The sequence below is a fragment of the Corvus brachyrhynchos genome, unplaced genomic scaffold (assembly GCF_000691975.1).
Source record: "Corvus brachyrhynchos isolate BGI_N302 unplaced genomic scaffold, ASM69197v1 scaffold136, whole genome shotgun sequence".
Classification (NCBI taxonomy): Eukaryota; Metazoa; Chordata; class Aves; order Passeriformes; family Corvidae; genus Corvus; species Corvus brachyrhynchos.
Genome location: NW_008239080.1, coordinates 3,828,158 through 3,842,812, shown reverse-complemented (window position 1 = coordinate 3,842,812; position 14,655 = coordinate 3,828,158). Strand labels below are relative to the sequence as shown.

The 14,655-nt window shown below is 36.8% G+C and overlaps 1 protein-coding gene across 3 annotated transcripts in view; it reads right to left on the bottom strand.

Annotated features, from left to right (window-relative positions):
• EYS (eyes shut homolog (Drosophila)) overlaps positions 1–14,655 on the bottom strand; it is an 859,267-nt gene that overhangs the window by 508,940 nt on the left and 335,672 nt on the right. For all 3 annotated transcript variants that reach the window (XM_017739228.1, XM_017739229.1, XM_017739230.1), the window contains 2 exons: positions 11,491–11,688; positions 9,025–9,146 (listed from right to left, as the gene is read on the bottom strand). In XM_017739228.1, the coding sequence (XP_017594717.1) occupies positions 9,025–9,146; positions 11,491–11,688 (320 nt within the window). The remainder of the gene's footprint in view (positions 1–9,024; positions 9,147–11,490; positions 11,689–14,655) is intronic.

The window sequence follows — 14,655 nt, the reverse complement described above, 5'->3', positions numbered from 1 at the left end:
CCCCGGCCAGGGCCTCCCACCCAGCTAGCCCCATCTGGTGCGGCTTCCTGGGACTGGCAGCTCCCTCTCCTCTCCACGCGGGGCCAGCGGGAGCCAGCGGAGCCTCCTGTCTGCAGCCAGCACACCTCGTGCCAAACTGAAGAGGACACCATGCAGCCAGCAGCACAAAGGGAGCGAGGCTTTCTCCACCGTAAAGCCTGAACAAGGACACTCTTCAACATGGCAGTCTCAGAGTCAGAGAGGAAGAGAAGGTGAGTCATGTGAGAAGCTGAAAATGGCGACGGGAGAAAAGAGGGCGGTGCCGCGATTCTCATGTGTAGCTTAAAAAACTTCTTGCATGCCATGGTAAGAAACTGTGATATCACAGACTGTTTGTCTCTTTAATCCATTTGGAGTACATGGGGGGATGGAAAATTCACGTGTGGCCCATGAGGATTGTGAAGAGTGCCTATGCCAGGCTATATAGAAGCAGTAAGAGGCTTTTAGAGACTTGTGGCAAAGAAAGCCTTTGTGTTCAGCCCAAAAGAACTCATCCTTAAAAAGATTAATAACCTCATGTCATGGGGCTCATGTTTTGCACTGTGAAGGAACTGTGAGATTTTTCCGTGGGAGAGATGTTTTACACCACAGCAGATTGTTTCTTTCTGGGCGGGTCTGCTGTTGGTGGCAGTTTGGGAACCACGTGAACCAGAAGAAAACTTTTTTTTCCTTAAGCATAAGAGAGAGACTTTTCAAGAGCTGCAACACTGACTAAAATCCCATGTTCTGTTATCCTTTGTGCGAGTTGGGTAAAAGGAGAGAAGTGCTGGAAGTGGGGGGATTTACTTTTATTTCTTGATATTTCTTTTTACTTTTAATTCTATTAGTAATAAAACTCTTTCTTTGTACTGCAACCATTTAAGTTTGAACCTGTTTTGCTTTCTCCTAATTCTTATCTCACAGAAGGAAAATAAGTAAGTAATGGATATTTTGAACCAAACCACTACACAGATCCAAAAGAAGATGAAGATGCCTAACTACTTTTGAAGTCTTGGTATCGTTTCTCAAAGAAGCAAATGCGTATATAATTACTGCTTCAGAACACTTCTGGTTAACCCCAGGTTCTGACGGGCGTATGTGCAAGTGTGTCCCTGCCTAGGGCTTCAACAGCCCTTACAAAACAAGTATGAAGGCAGGACTTGAAGTAATGTGAGAGAGTAATGAGGAAATAATCAAGGGCTATCATGATTATTTTGAAAGGAAATTTTGGTCAAGAGTTTGATTTCAATCAAACCCATATCTGGTATAATCTTGCATTTTCACAATTCTGTAACAGTCTTGCAGAAATCAATTAATATGATTACTCACTGAATGAATGAAATATTTTCCCAGTACTTTCAGAATCAATTCTTCTGTAAAAGGATAAGCTATTAGAATTAATCTTGAAAATTACTTTTTCTGGGAAATATCTCAGCATATTTCAGATTTTTATGTTATGCAAATAAAACAGATCCTATACTACCACAGTATATCTTTAATATAATTTGGTTTTTAATTTTTTTCTCTGAAAGAGGATAGCTAAGCAACAGAAATAAGAGCAACTGACTCTTACAACAAGTAACTCAGTGCCTAGTAGCATAGGACCTGGCAAATTGTCATGGGTGTTTTTCAGCTTCCTCTTTTCCATTGTCATGAACAAAATAGGATAAGGGTCAAATGATAATGAACAAATAAATAAATAAATAAAAATTGCTGCGAGATATGGACCCTGGGTAGGGTCACCTTCCAGTGGTTGTTTCCAGGGGTGGGGCATTCACAGCCTCTCTCAGCAACCCGTTCCTGTGATTCATCACACTCACAGTAAAAAGTTTTTAGTCAGAATCCTTTGAACAGAATTTTAAAATCTAAAGGAGGACAGATTGCAGAACTCTAAAGTTACTAAAAGAAATGGGATAAAAATTCTTCCTCTGGGCTATTTTCCGTTCCAAGTGCTCTGTAATTTTCCCAGGCCTGAAGGTTTTAAGTAGAGGTTAGCAGCTAGAGAGACCTAGTGAAACTAGCAAATGACCTCCTAGCCTTTGGATGACCAACATTAATAGATAACTTACCAGTTGAACACATTTTATGTGAATTATTTCACATTTTTTTAATACAAACAGAAAGAAGAGACTGTTCTTTATTCCTGCAGAACTTATCTTGTTTTGAAAGAGACAACATAGCGTAATTCATAATTGATGGAGTAGGAGTAAAATTCACATTTTCTCTAGAAAAGCAAACATTCAGGTGCAAAACTATTTCATATACTTTAAGCAAAAGAAAATACCTTTCCTACTGTATGGAGAATTTATTCTATATTTAATTAATTCTTCCAATTAATTCTTGTGTGTTGTGTGGCAAGGACATATATGCAGCAAGCTTTCAGAGACTGATTGATGACCTATGAATTTCACCATATAACTTATTTCAGAATAATTTCTTTGTGGACCCATACCTTTCCATGGCCTTCTGCTCTATAAATCTGCTAAGTACATACAATTATGTACTTCTCTGCAGCTAAATGTCCTTTTGTAGAATTCTCTTCCTTATGAAACATGCCATTTTTTGCATTTCCAAGTCTCTGTATTACCACTGCCAGTCTTTTAATGCCTTCAAAGGTACAAACTCTTCATTCCCCACTTCAAACATAATGTTAGTCTCCATATAGTGCACAAATCAAATTTAGGGTTATGCTTTCCACAAGTAGGCCATGGTTCTCCAGCTTCTTCCTTATGTTGTGAAGTTCTTCACTTCTTTCCCTGCTGTCACTGATTTTCTCCGTCCAGCCTCCTCACTGTGGGCAAAACTTAAAGTGCACCATCTGGGACTACCTTCCTGTATCTTTACCACATTGATTTGCCTTCTGTTCACAAGTCTCACTGAAAAGCCAGTCTTTAACTTCCTCTTAATCTCCATTTCCTCCACTTTGTGATAGTTTTATTCAGTTCTATAGAGTATTTCAAATTCAGTTTATGAAAAAAAAATGGCTTTCACTCTTATGGTATTTACTGACATTGGTGGTTGAAGCTACAAATTTTTATATATGTCTGCACCTTCTTTCAAAAAAATCAAATTGAAGCATGTTAAAATAATGTCATAAATAAAACAAATAAATGGAAATATGATACTTGTTTGCCAAAATCAACTTTCAATTAGATGAGTAAGGTGTAAGATTTCATAATCACTCTGTCCAAGTAATGTAAAATATCACAGATCAATACTAAGGACATTATCCTAAGTCAGTAAATCAATAGTTAATTTTGTGTATTCCAATGTCTTTGACTCAATTGGACTTATTAGAGCATAAAGGAGTACACCCAATAATGACTAAGTTTTCAGTCTTTTTACTGTTATAGTCACTGTAGTACAAAACAGAGGAGGGAGGCATTTCAATAAATCTTAAAAAAAACCCTTTTATTGAAGGACTATGAAGACTGTTCCTTTTTCTTTTTTTTAGTTAAATATAAGTGGAAGATGAAATATCTCAGGGATGGCAAGTCGGATCTTCAGGGCAGCACAGGGAGTTGTATTAGCAGCAAAACTTTGCCGAAGTACTGCTGCAGTTGCTAGTTTTTTAGGTGAACTACAGCTGCTGTATAGCTCTTTTCTGGGATGTGTAATTGGCAATATGAGACTTATTTGTCCAATGGCACATTCACAGTTTCACCACATAGTAGTTCAATGAAGTCAATGCATAAATTTAGTCACATACAAGTCAGCTTGAATTTATTTGACCTGGGAACCATTGAGAGCTTATCATTTGTTATGTACGCTGTATGACATTCATGTTATGTGGTCTGACTTTTAGCTAAACTGAGGTTTCAGAACAACATCAGGGGCAGCACTTGGTTGCTTTATTGAGAGCTAAGAGAATTTCCACTCCCATAGAAATCTAGAAACTTCATTGATGCAGACCTATCTAGCCTTTTATTTCCTTGCGTCAGACCACCTGCTATCATCACCTAGGAAGAAGATCCTCCTGAAGCAACTTGAGTGTCTCTTGATGTTTTAAAATCAATTATAGGTTTGGGAGATCATTCTTTTTCTTTTCTCTATTTAGCAGAAAGTACAGAAAATTGTTTTATGAGGAACTTAACTGTAGAGTACCAGTTTAGGAAATTGTTTTAGGTTAGTCCAAAGACCTGACTAATTTCTTTTTGGGTAAAATAAGCTGTTAACAGTTAGCTACTATGTACTTTAGTCCTCAATGCCAGAGTTCCTTTCAAATCTTTTCACAATTTATGCAATGAGCTAACCTACTTGTGTGTTATGTTCTTGAAATTTAAACCATGGAATAGACCTCCTGTCTGTCAATTCTATTTTTTTTGTTATAAATAAAAATTTAGTTATAGTCGCTCTCCATCCTTCACATAAGCCTTCCCTACAACCCAGACTTTTAGTTACTAAAAGACCTGAATTACTGGATTTCACCTTGTTATAAGTACTCTTTTTGCCCCTACCAATTTAAAAACAGAAATCAACCAAGAAAATATTTCTTCTTCTAGTTCAAATTGGCATTATTGTCTGTTATTTTATTGGAGAGCTCATTTCCATAACATTAAATTTTATTGAAAGGGAAATAATTGTCCTTTAAATCAAGTAGGGATAAAGAGTTAACCATAAGGAGGACAAGCATTATCGTACAACTGTAACTTTACCTACATTTTATATATTTTGTTTTACTATGTGGTAAGTACAGAGAAATAATAGCTTCCAGAAACAAAGCTCTGAGGGAAACATCTATTATCATTTTCTGCATGGATATCCACATGCACTAAAGTGACAGGATTTGCATTATAATTTGACATACAGAACAGCACCAGCAAAAACTGAAGTCAGAGCTATTGTGAAGCTATTATTACCTTTTCTTTTTTTTAAATGCAAACCCCAAAGTAATGTTTTATGTTATGTAGACTATATACATGATCTGATCTCATATAAATCATTAGGGACAACATATCTTTGTGTATTGTCCCCCCAAAATACTTTGAATTAATTATTTTTATTTTTTAAAGAAAAATTTGCAAATTATTCTGATGAAACCCTACCATAAAGTAGCCATTATTCAAATGGCTGGGCATCAGTATACACATGGAAGATGTGAGTGATTTCCTTTGAATCACATGATTTGTTTTATTCTTTCTTCCTCCCCTTTCCTTTGCTCGTTAAACGGTTTCAACCCACAAGTTTTCTTCCGTTTGCTCTTTTCTATTGTCTTCACCAATCCATGGAGAGGATAGAGTGAGTAAGTGTCTGTGTGGTCCTTAGCTGGCAGCTGGATCAACCCATCAGGAATGTCATTTCTTGTGCCTGTTCTTTCTGATGCATTCTAAAGATAACATTTTTATCTAATTTTAAGGCTCTATATTATACCATATTACCAACACAAAAGATGAAGGATACATTTTGCAAGTGTCATTCTGACGATGGTAATTCACCCTTACCTAGAAGAATGCATCAAAGGTATTTGACCTGCTGGACTGCAGAATGGAGCTTTTATTAGCACACGGGTAGCTGATTAATTATTCATGAGCCACCAGAGGGTCTAATATGACTGACAGTGGCTTGTACTGTCATAAAATAACTCGCTGGTATGTAACTGTTGGGTAACTGGAATTTTCAGATGCAGTAGGAAATCAGAATCTCCTTATGCTGATGTAGTTGTGCCATTCAACTTTGTATTTCACCTATCCTGATCTTCCACCAGAGAAAGTTTAGATTGGATATTAGGAAAAATATCTTCACTAAAACGGTGTCAAGAATTAGAACAGGCTGTTTAGGGAAGTGGTTCAGTCACTATCCTTCTAAGTGTTTAATAGGTGTGTACATGTGGCATTCAGGGACGTGGTTGAGTGGTGAACTTGGCAGCGTTAGGCTTGATGTTCGAGTCAATGATCTTAAAGATCTTTTTCAATGTAAATCATTCTGTGATTCATCCTACAGTTCAGTTGTTTAATGCCACCCACTGCCTGGAGAGCCAAGGTAAAGTCTCTGAAGTATATGTTGCAATTAGAGCATATCTTGGAATTCTTTCTCGCATTCAGATCTTTGGTCTTTGACTTGTATAATAAGGCTGCTGTAATATACCTTTGGAAGAAAATGGTATTTGATGCAGAAATTATGAAACTCCTGCAATCTCCATCTGTTTGTAAATCTCTCTTCATTATGCTTCAGTTGCTTCCCATCCTCTAGTTTTTCACCTTTTAGAGGAGGATGAAGACAGCCTGTATTGTTAAAAAGTAATTTTCTAGGGGATTGTTAATTCAGTATCTGTTCTTTTACAGCTGTTGTGGCTGAAGAAGAAGGAATGGGTCTTCTTCCATTTTTAGGAATATATGTTAATTCATTAATCCTCTTTGTTGATCACTGAGGAATCTTGATGTATAAAACAGATAATATGATGTGGAAAAATTTCAGTACTCTTTGATAATGAATACAATAAGAAGGACATATTATGTGGAATAACATAGTCATATATAAACTGAATAATGCAATCACTTAGTGAACAAGTCTTTCAGGTCCCTTTCTATGTTCAACTTAAAAGATGATCCACATGAGAGTTATTTCAGAAACTTATGTAATAAATGTTAGTTTAAGAAAATATACTCTGGAGAAGAACAGAGAAGGAGAAATGTAAATATTTAATAGAAATGCATTATTATTACTATAGCAAAATAATACAAGAAATTCCCTATTTCTTTTCAAAATAACTTTTCCACTTTTCAGAACACATTCTGGTTGGGGTATTTTTTAGCGAAATAGCAAAATTATGTTGCTCTCAAAAATGCCAAAGAACAATCTTGTGATGAAAAAAATACTGAAGATTTTTTATCTGTACATTAGCCAACATCAAAATTAATCCTTCCACATAAATGATTGCTGTAATGTTGACAACATAGTTGAACAATTTTGAAAAGGCCTGAAAAGGATCAGAGTCTAATATGACACCTTGCCATTAAGTTTCTACAGTATTTTTTTACTGTAGATACTAACTATATCCTCACAGGTATTTTGAATGTAATTTCTCAGAAACAGCGAGTTTGTATGAATTTCACTGATTTGCTGTGCTGTCTTCCAAAATGGCATAGGTCTGTGACAAACAAGGTGAGAAATATATAGGAACTACAGGACAAAAATAAACACAAATAAATCAAGAAAAAAAAATGGATGAAAGATGTGAAGAAAAAACTAGTGTTTGAAATTGCAGTGAGCTACCATTCTTTGTCATGTTAAATTTTGCCCAAATTATTAAATCAATACTTCAACTCATTTGGTGAAGCATAGACAAAACTCTCAAGGGAACAATATATTCACTTTATTAAAAATCCATATTTTTCTCCATTTCTAATACCTTGTTTTTGGGGGAGAATGTTTTTTAAACTGCATGTACAACTCCATTTTGTCAGTCTCAATTAAAGGATCAGCTGCACTGTGTTGCATATGTTGTTGTAAGTTAGGTTACATGTTAGGTTATACAGGCAGTTAGGAATAGCACCTGCATTGTAGGCATGAAATTTATTTGTGGAATGCTCTGTAATCTGATTTTAAGATGGCAGTATGTGTCCAGTATGAGATTTTGAAATATTAATTGCAGTCTACTGGTTGAAAAATATGCATTTACAATAGCACCCAAAGGCAGTAACAAAAGTGTCACAAACTCTGTGGTCTCCATATCAAGCATTTGATTTTGTCCAAGGTGTGGCTAGTTCTTGAAATATGTTAAAAGCCCCCCAAAATACTATACAATACAGAAAGTGCTCTAACTGTGAAAAAAAGAAACAACTCTGGAAATTAGAGTAGAGAATTTGAGAAAATTCTGTTGAAGCAGCTAAGTTTGGTTCAAGTTTAGGAAATAGTGACAATTGCAGTTTACCCTCCGGATTTGTCAGAAAGAAATGCAATTTCTTTATGCATGTACTAAAAAAACAAGCAATCAAAAACAAACAAACAACCGCAAAAAAAGACAAATCAACCAAAGAAACCAACAAAGCAAACCCCTCAAAACCCACACCTCTCATACACTTCAGGGTTTCTGGAACTGCAAACACCTTCAGGAATAATGTAGCAGTCAGTGGTACCTACAGGGTTGTTCAGTTCTCCCAAAGTGGAGATTCAAATGATGGGCAGCTGAATTGTGGACTGTGCTGCCTACATCCTAAATGATCTTTGGTTGGTGCTTAGATGCTTAGCTCATACCATATAGAGACACCTGCATTTAGGCTTTGTAATATAATTTGAATTCTACATTTATCAGTTTAGTATTCTCACAAATGTGCTGGTAGCAACTAGAATAAGAAAGAAAAAGCTGTCCTTTCTTCCACTTTTTTTTTAACTGATAATTTCTCTGACAGCCTGAATGTTTCTTAAGGAAAATATTCTTACTGTATGGTCTTAGTGTCTCCGTTGAGTACATTGAAAACAAATTGCTCCCTGACAGATTCCTGGAAGGAGTGACAGAGAACATGGGCCACCCCTGGTGTTGAAGTTTACACAATGTCTGTCTTCTTTCCTCTCATGGAGGAATCAGGTGATAGAATGATTTAATTTCTGAGAAGATGTAAGTTATTTTTAACACATTTCATATCTCAGGAACTAATATAGCTGAAGAATTTTGAAAACAAATGCTGAAGTACTTGAAGTAAATCAGTTTTTTTGGGTAAGATACTTTTTAAGTCCCTTTGAAGTCAGAGCAACTGGTGTAAATGAGTATTCCTGTCACTTATAATGAGGTAATAAACACACCTAGTAGAAAATTTTCTGTGCCTTTTGAATTCCCTGTATAACCACATTGACGCAATAACTGCTTTTAAATGATAAAACATTCCTCTTTCCCACTGCCTATAAAATTAAAAATAAACAAAAATACCAGTGACTGGAAAGCATGATTATAAAGCACTTGATATGTGGATGTACGGATCAAGAGGAGGTTTAGAACTCAGACAATATTGCCTTAGATTTTAGAAATAAAACTTAACAATCGTTTTAATTAAAAAAAATATTGCTACTTACCAGATGCAGATCAACACATGTAGAATTGTGTTCACAAGCATTGACTATGCAATCATCAATGTCTTGCTCACATTTCAGTCCTGCATATCCTGGGTTGCACAAACAATAGAAGCCATCGACAACTGCAACAGAGATAATACTTCAGTACTAAGAGTCATAACAACTAATGTAGTAAAATTAGTAAGTTACAGTTATGAATACTATCTGGAAAATATTAGGACCAGCTTTACTTAAATGTGTGAACATGTTAAAAAATCGAAATAAATTAAATGTGATCTCAAAATATCTTTTAAATATGAAAGCAGATTCATGCACTGCATTTTACTTAAACAATGGAAATATTTTGATTCAAGAGTTATAAATAAATGAGTTTAAAAAGTTACGTAATTTTACAAGTAATGAGTAACTTTCCATCACAAAACTGTCACAAAATATGTAAGATTCTATCTTTTAAATTATGTCTAAATGAGATGTGGCAGTTAAATGTTTGGTTTGTTGGTAGTTTTTAATGTTGTTGTTGTTGTAAGGAATTCCTCATATTATACCACTATATTAAGGGAAAACTTACTTGAGTTGAATTTTTCTATGATGCATTTCTTAACAAGATAATGATAGGAATCCTGTCTCTTTTTCATCATTAGTGATCCACATGGAGAGGAATCTTTGGAGTGCTCCATCCATATATGGAGTTCATGACAGCAGTAATTGCACTTCTTGCAGGCCTGCATTTATTTTAACCTCAAAGGGGTCCCTGGATTCTTCATTATCGCTGAGATTTACCATCGAATCTATTCTGCCATTGTGTCTGTACGCACAGCTGCTACTGTATTCATTAAACGCTCTAAGTCCTTCAGCACAGGAGCATTATTCATGTACTAAAAGCTTCCCAGCTTCCTTAGGATTCCAGCTTTCTGCAGTCAGTGCACATAGGGTAGAGGAACTAAATGTCTGCATGATAAAACTCAAGCCTGGGGCACCACAAAGACAAGCTGTTCCCCAAAAAATTGGCACTTTTTCAGCATGAAGAACTTTTAATACATCTCATCTAAATTCCAGTTCAAAAATATCTCTAAACCAATGTAGACCACATAGAAAACATCTGTAAATGTAGTAGGAAATAGTCTTTACTAGATAGAAGATGAAGTCACTCACCTTATTGCCAGATAAGGAAAGACAGTCTTTTTAAGATATTTTATTGAACTGATTTTTATTTTTATTTTAACTAGGAGAGTTTTAGACAATGATGTATTTAGTAATTTGGGCTCAGTAGGTTGATTAGATCTTCTGCAAATTTTTCTAAAAAATTGCATTTTATGGAAGTTCTTAAATCATCATTCTTTTTCTGAAAAAGGATGTGAGAAAACAGGAGAGAGATGTAGAAGAAGAAAAACACAGTTACTTAGTGCTTAACGTGTGGACCCTATGAGGAAAAGTTGGGTCAACCAGGCTTGCTTTGTATTAGACCTCAGGGAAATGTTAATAGTGAGAGGGCTATATAACAATAACTTTAAGGATAGTTGCACAAATGACAAAACTGAAATCCTCTTAGTAGTGCTAGGAGGTATTATGAAGCACTGGCCAAAAGTTACAGCTCAGGACATTTGGATGGGACTGGAAGAGGGTGAGCATCACCAGGGTAGTTAATCAGTGGAATAGGCTGTCCCAAAGAGTTTGAGAAATCTCTGTCCCTCTTTGAAGGCTTTCAAAACTCAGCTAGAAAAATCCCTGACTGACCTGTTCTAGCACTGTTAATAGCCTAGCTTCATGCAGGGTTGATTACATGACCTCCAGATGTCTTTCAACTTTCCAGTCAGCATTTTAAGATTCCCTGAAAATTACTACTTCTACTTTCCCTTTTTTTCTTTAACAAGTGTAGAAGGTGTCTGATATGTGGTAAGAGTCTCATAAAACTTTCAAGTAAGTACTCCATACCTAGATTGCTACTAAACTTAGCCTGCCAATCCAGTCAGAATATAGTAATCAATTGTTTCTAAAGTATATCTTCTAATGAAAGAGCAAGTTACGCAGTTATGTAGCAGAAGGTACTTTATAGTAAACAGATACACCCTTTTACATTAGTTTGAAATTAAACAGAATTTCTTGACTTATTAGAATTATGACATATAATGCCTAAATGCTCCATGAGCTCTTTTTCAGCACCTGAATATTCTCTCATCAAATGCACAATGTAAGATGTTTCTGGCTAATTTAGGTATCAAAGGAGACAGCACAAATCTCATTAAAATTTCTCATTAACTACAATTCTGGCCCCCTGAACACAAAAACCCTAGTGCCGGGAGTTGAGGCATTTTGGCAAAAATAATCCTTCTGGTACAGGCTGTGGAGCTTCAGACAAACTAAATTTCAGTAAATTATCCACTGTTCTCCCCAGAGCATCTCAGCAGCTACAGACGCTTCAAGAGAAAGACTACTCTACATTAAAGTGAGTAACCAGACTGAACTCACTGTCATAGCAGTATCCATGGAGGCAAGGGTTAGAGCTGCACTCATTGACATTGATCTCACAGCGTGGACCTGCAAAGCCCTTCACACACTGGCAGTGGAATCCAAGGGGAAAAACGTCCAAATTCATTTCTTCTATGCACACAGCTCCATTCTCACAGGGATTACTGGCCTCACAAGGCCTAAACTCACAGTTCAAACCTGAAAAACAAAACAGCAAAGCTGTCAGTGTTAAACTAATGAATATATCCCTGCAGCTGCTGACTATTATGGGCTTTATTTTCTTTATAACCCTGGTTAAAATCGAGTTGGAGAGTCTCAGAGGTACATATAAGTATATTACCATGCAGAAACATTTATTTGCTTGACAAAATTAAAAAAAAAAAAAAAAACAAAAAAGGACAATTTATGTTTTTTTTTATATTGGTTTCTGTGATACAATATATTTTAAAATCTTAATAGCCATCTCATTGATTTTGATAGATAGGTATCTCTTATAGCTTTTGTCTTTACCCTTGTGCTTCAAATGGCACAAAAATGGAATTTTTAAAAATGTTTTTAAAAATGATTAATGTATTTTGATTGACTCTTCCTGCTATTTTATCTTGATAAGCTGTTGCCACAACTACCATGTGAACTGTTCATACATTAACGCATAATACTGAATATGAATTAAATATATGTAACATTGTATAATTGTTCTGCTTACCATTAGTGACTGAAAACAAATTATTTTAGTGAAAATATGTACTTATTTAATCATGAGTGAATGCCTCCATTATTCATAAAAATTCCATACAATAATTAGATAAAAAGAGATTTAAAGGCCCTATAGAGTGAGCCTTAATTTGTTAGAACATAACCTAGACTGTTTCATGTTTTCCAGTACTGAAACTGGAAATGAAGAGGACAGAGACAACTGAGATCAAATGGGTTTGGGTTTGGGTTTGGGTTTGTAAATCTGCCTGCTTTTTTCACTCAGTGTTGCTGGAGGCAACTCTGTTCTTTCAGGCTTAGTTTCAGACAGAGCTCAGTGGCTCTCAGGGCTGCAGCAAACAGTGCACAAGCCCCTCTGAACCTCTGTGAAGCCTTTCCATGACTGCTGAAGCTGGGCTGTGTCTATGCTATGCTTTCTGGTGGAGCTTCCCAGGGTTTGCTCTACTCCATGCCTTCTGCACCCTTCACCAGTGCCCTTGCCCCAGCCCTGGTTGCCCAGCCGTTCCTTTCTGCAGCAGTTTTTCCCTGTCCCAACAACCTTTCTGTTCTTCAAGGAGTCTGTAACCTTAACCCAGTGATGGGCAATGTGACACTACAAGATAAAACACCTGGGTAATCATGTGGAAAATATAATCCACACAGTTACACTGCAGTGGGTTGACCTTGGGAGCTAACAGATGCCCATCCAGCCACTCTCTAACCCCTCCTCAACAGGCAGGTGAAAAAAACAAGATAGAAAACCTTGTGGACCATGATAAAGATAGGGACATTATTTACATATTACTGTCATGGAAAAAATAGAATCAACTTGAGGAAAACTGATTGAATTCATTGCCAATTCAAAATAGCATAGAATGGTAATAGAACCCCACAAAGCTAGAACCACCTTTCTCTACCCCTCTTTTCTTCCCAGACTCAACTTCACTCCTTCACCCCAGACTCCTCTACCTCCTCCTCACCCATGAATAGCACAGGGAGATGGGGAATGGGAGCCGTGGTCAGTCCATGACAGCTCTTCTCTGATCCTCACACTTTTGCCCTGCTTCAGTGCAGACCCCCCACAGGCCACAGCTCCTGCCAGGAGCCTTCACAATAATGAAACAAACACTGTCCAAAATGTCAGCAGGATTGTAGGTGAGTTGACTGCTTACTGTAAGACAGTCATCTAAGGGCTGAATTCTAAAGGCTTTTAATAACAAGAACAACAAGCAGGAACACAACTGAGGTTAAAAAAAATCCAACAACCCTTTGACCCCAGTAATGATGCAGACACAAGAGGAAAAAACAACACAAGTCGTTCCCTGTCTTTATGCTTATGATCTCTCTGATGCAGGATGATCAGCCAACACTCTCAGATCTGGAATTCATGAAATTGCACAGCAAAAGAAGCCATATGGCTCATTGAGATTTTGCCCTGAAGTTTTCATATTTATATCACAACAGCTTGACGTGAGTGAAAACCCTGCTGATTCCTAAAGTGGAATAACACAAATAAGCTTAACACATGGCTCACAATCCTAAATGGAACTGTCAGATGATCCAGTAATGCAGTACTTAATTTTCTTTACCTGGAGAGGTAGTTTTACCTTCACATCCACCTTCTGTGCACTTCCTTTTCTCTTTACACTCACTCAGGAGTGCCCCATTTATCTGTTTTTCTGCCACACTTGCTTGAGTTCGTGCACATTGGAAAGAACTGTGCTTTGAGGAATCTGTCTTTTAAGATAAATCAGTGAGCTCAAGACAAATCCTTTCTCCCTTCTGTGCAATCTCTAATGGGAGCTTGCCAAACAGATTTCTGAGTGAATGAAAACTAGCTCACTGAAGTTTGGAATCATTATTACACTACTTGAATTTCTCATTTCTCTTAAGATTACGAACTCTATCATCTCACTGTCATTATTGCCAGAGTTTTTTTCACCTCTACATCCCAAACTTCCTCGTTTCTTCACAAATATAGAATACGGATAAATACCTACCACTAGTTGTCTCACCCTGCAATTGTTTAAAAAATTTGTCAGCATGGCCAATTATTTGTGTCTTTCCATGTTGTCTTTCATGGTATGGTAATATCTCAAGGAGAACTAATGTTCCTAAGTCTTTTCCCAGTTTCCTAAAGATGACTTCATAAACTTTTCTGGATCAAGCTATCTGTAGCAGACATCCACCACAACATATCTTTAAATGGTTGCCGTTCCATTCTGCGTCATCTACTTGAGTGATGTATCAATAAAGTCTTGCCTGTGACATTAATTACATAGTAACCCCCAGGATGCTTCTCTTACTATCAGCAGCGCTGGGAAAACTCTATCTGGGCTCCCCACAGCTTTTGCCCCTGCTGCTAGAGTCCCCTAGTCACCTTTGATATGCTCTGGGTTGCTGTTGGCATTGCCATTGGTGCTGTCATGGACGAGCAGCAAAAGTAAGCAAGCTCTGGTAATCACCCAAACT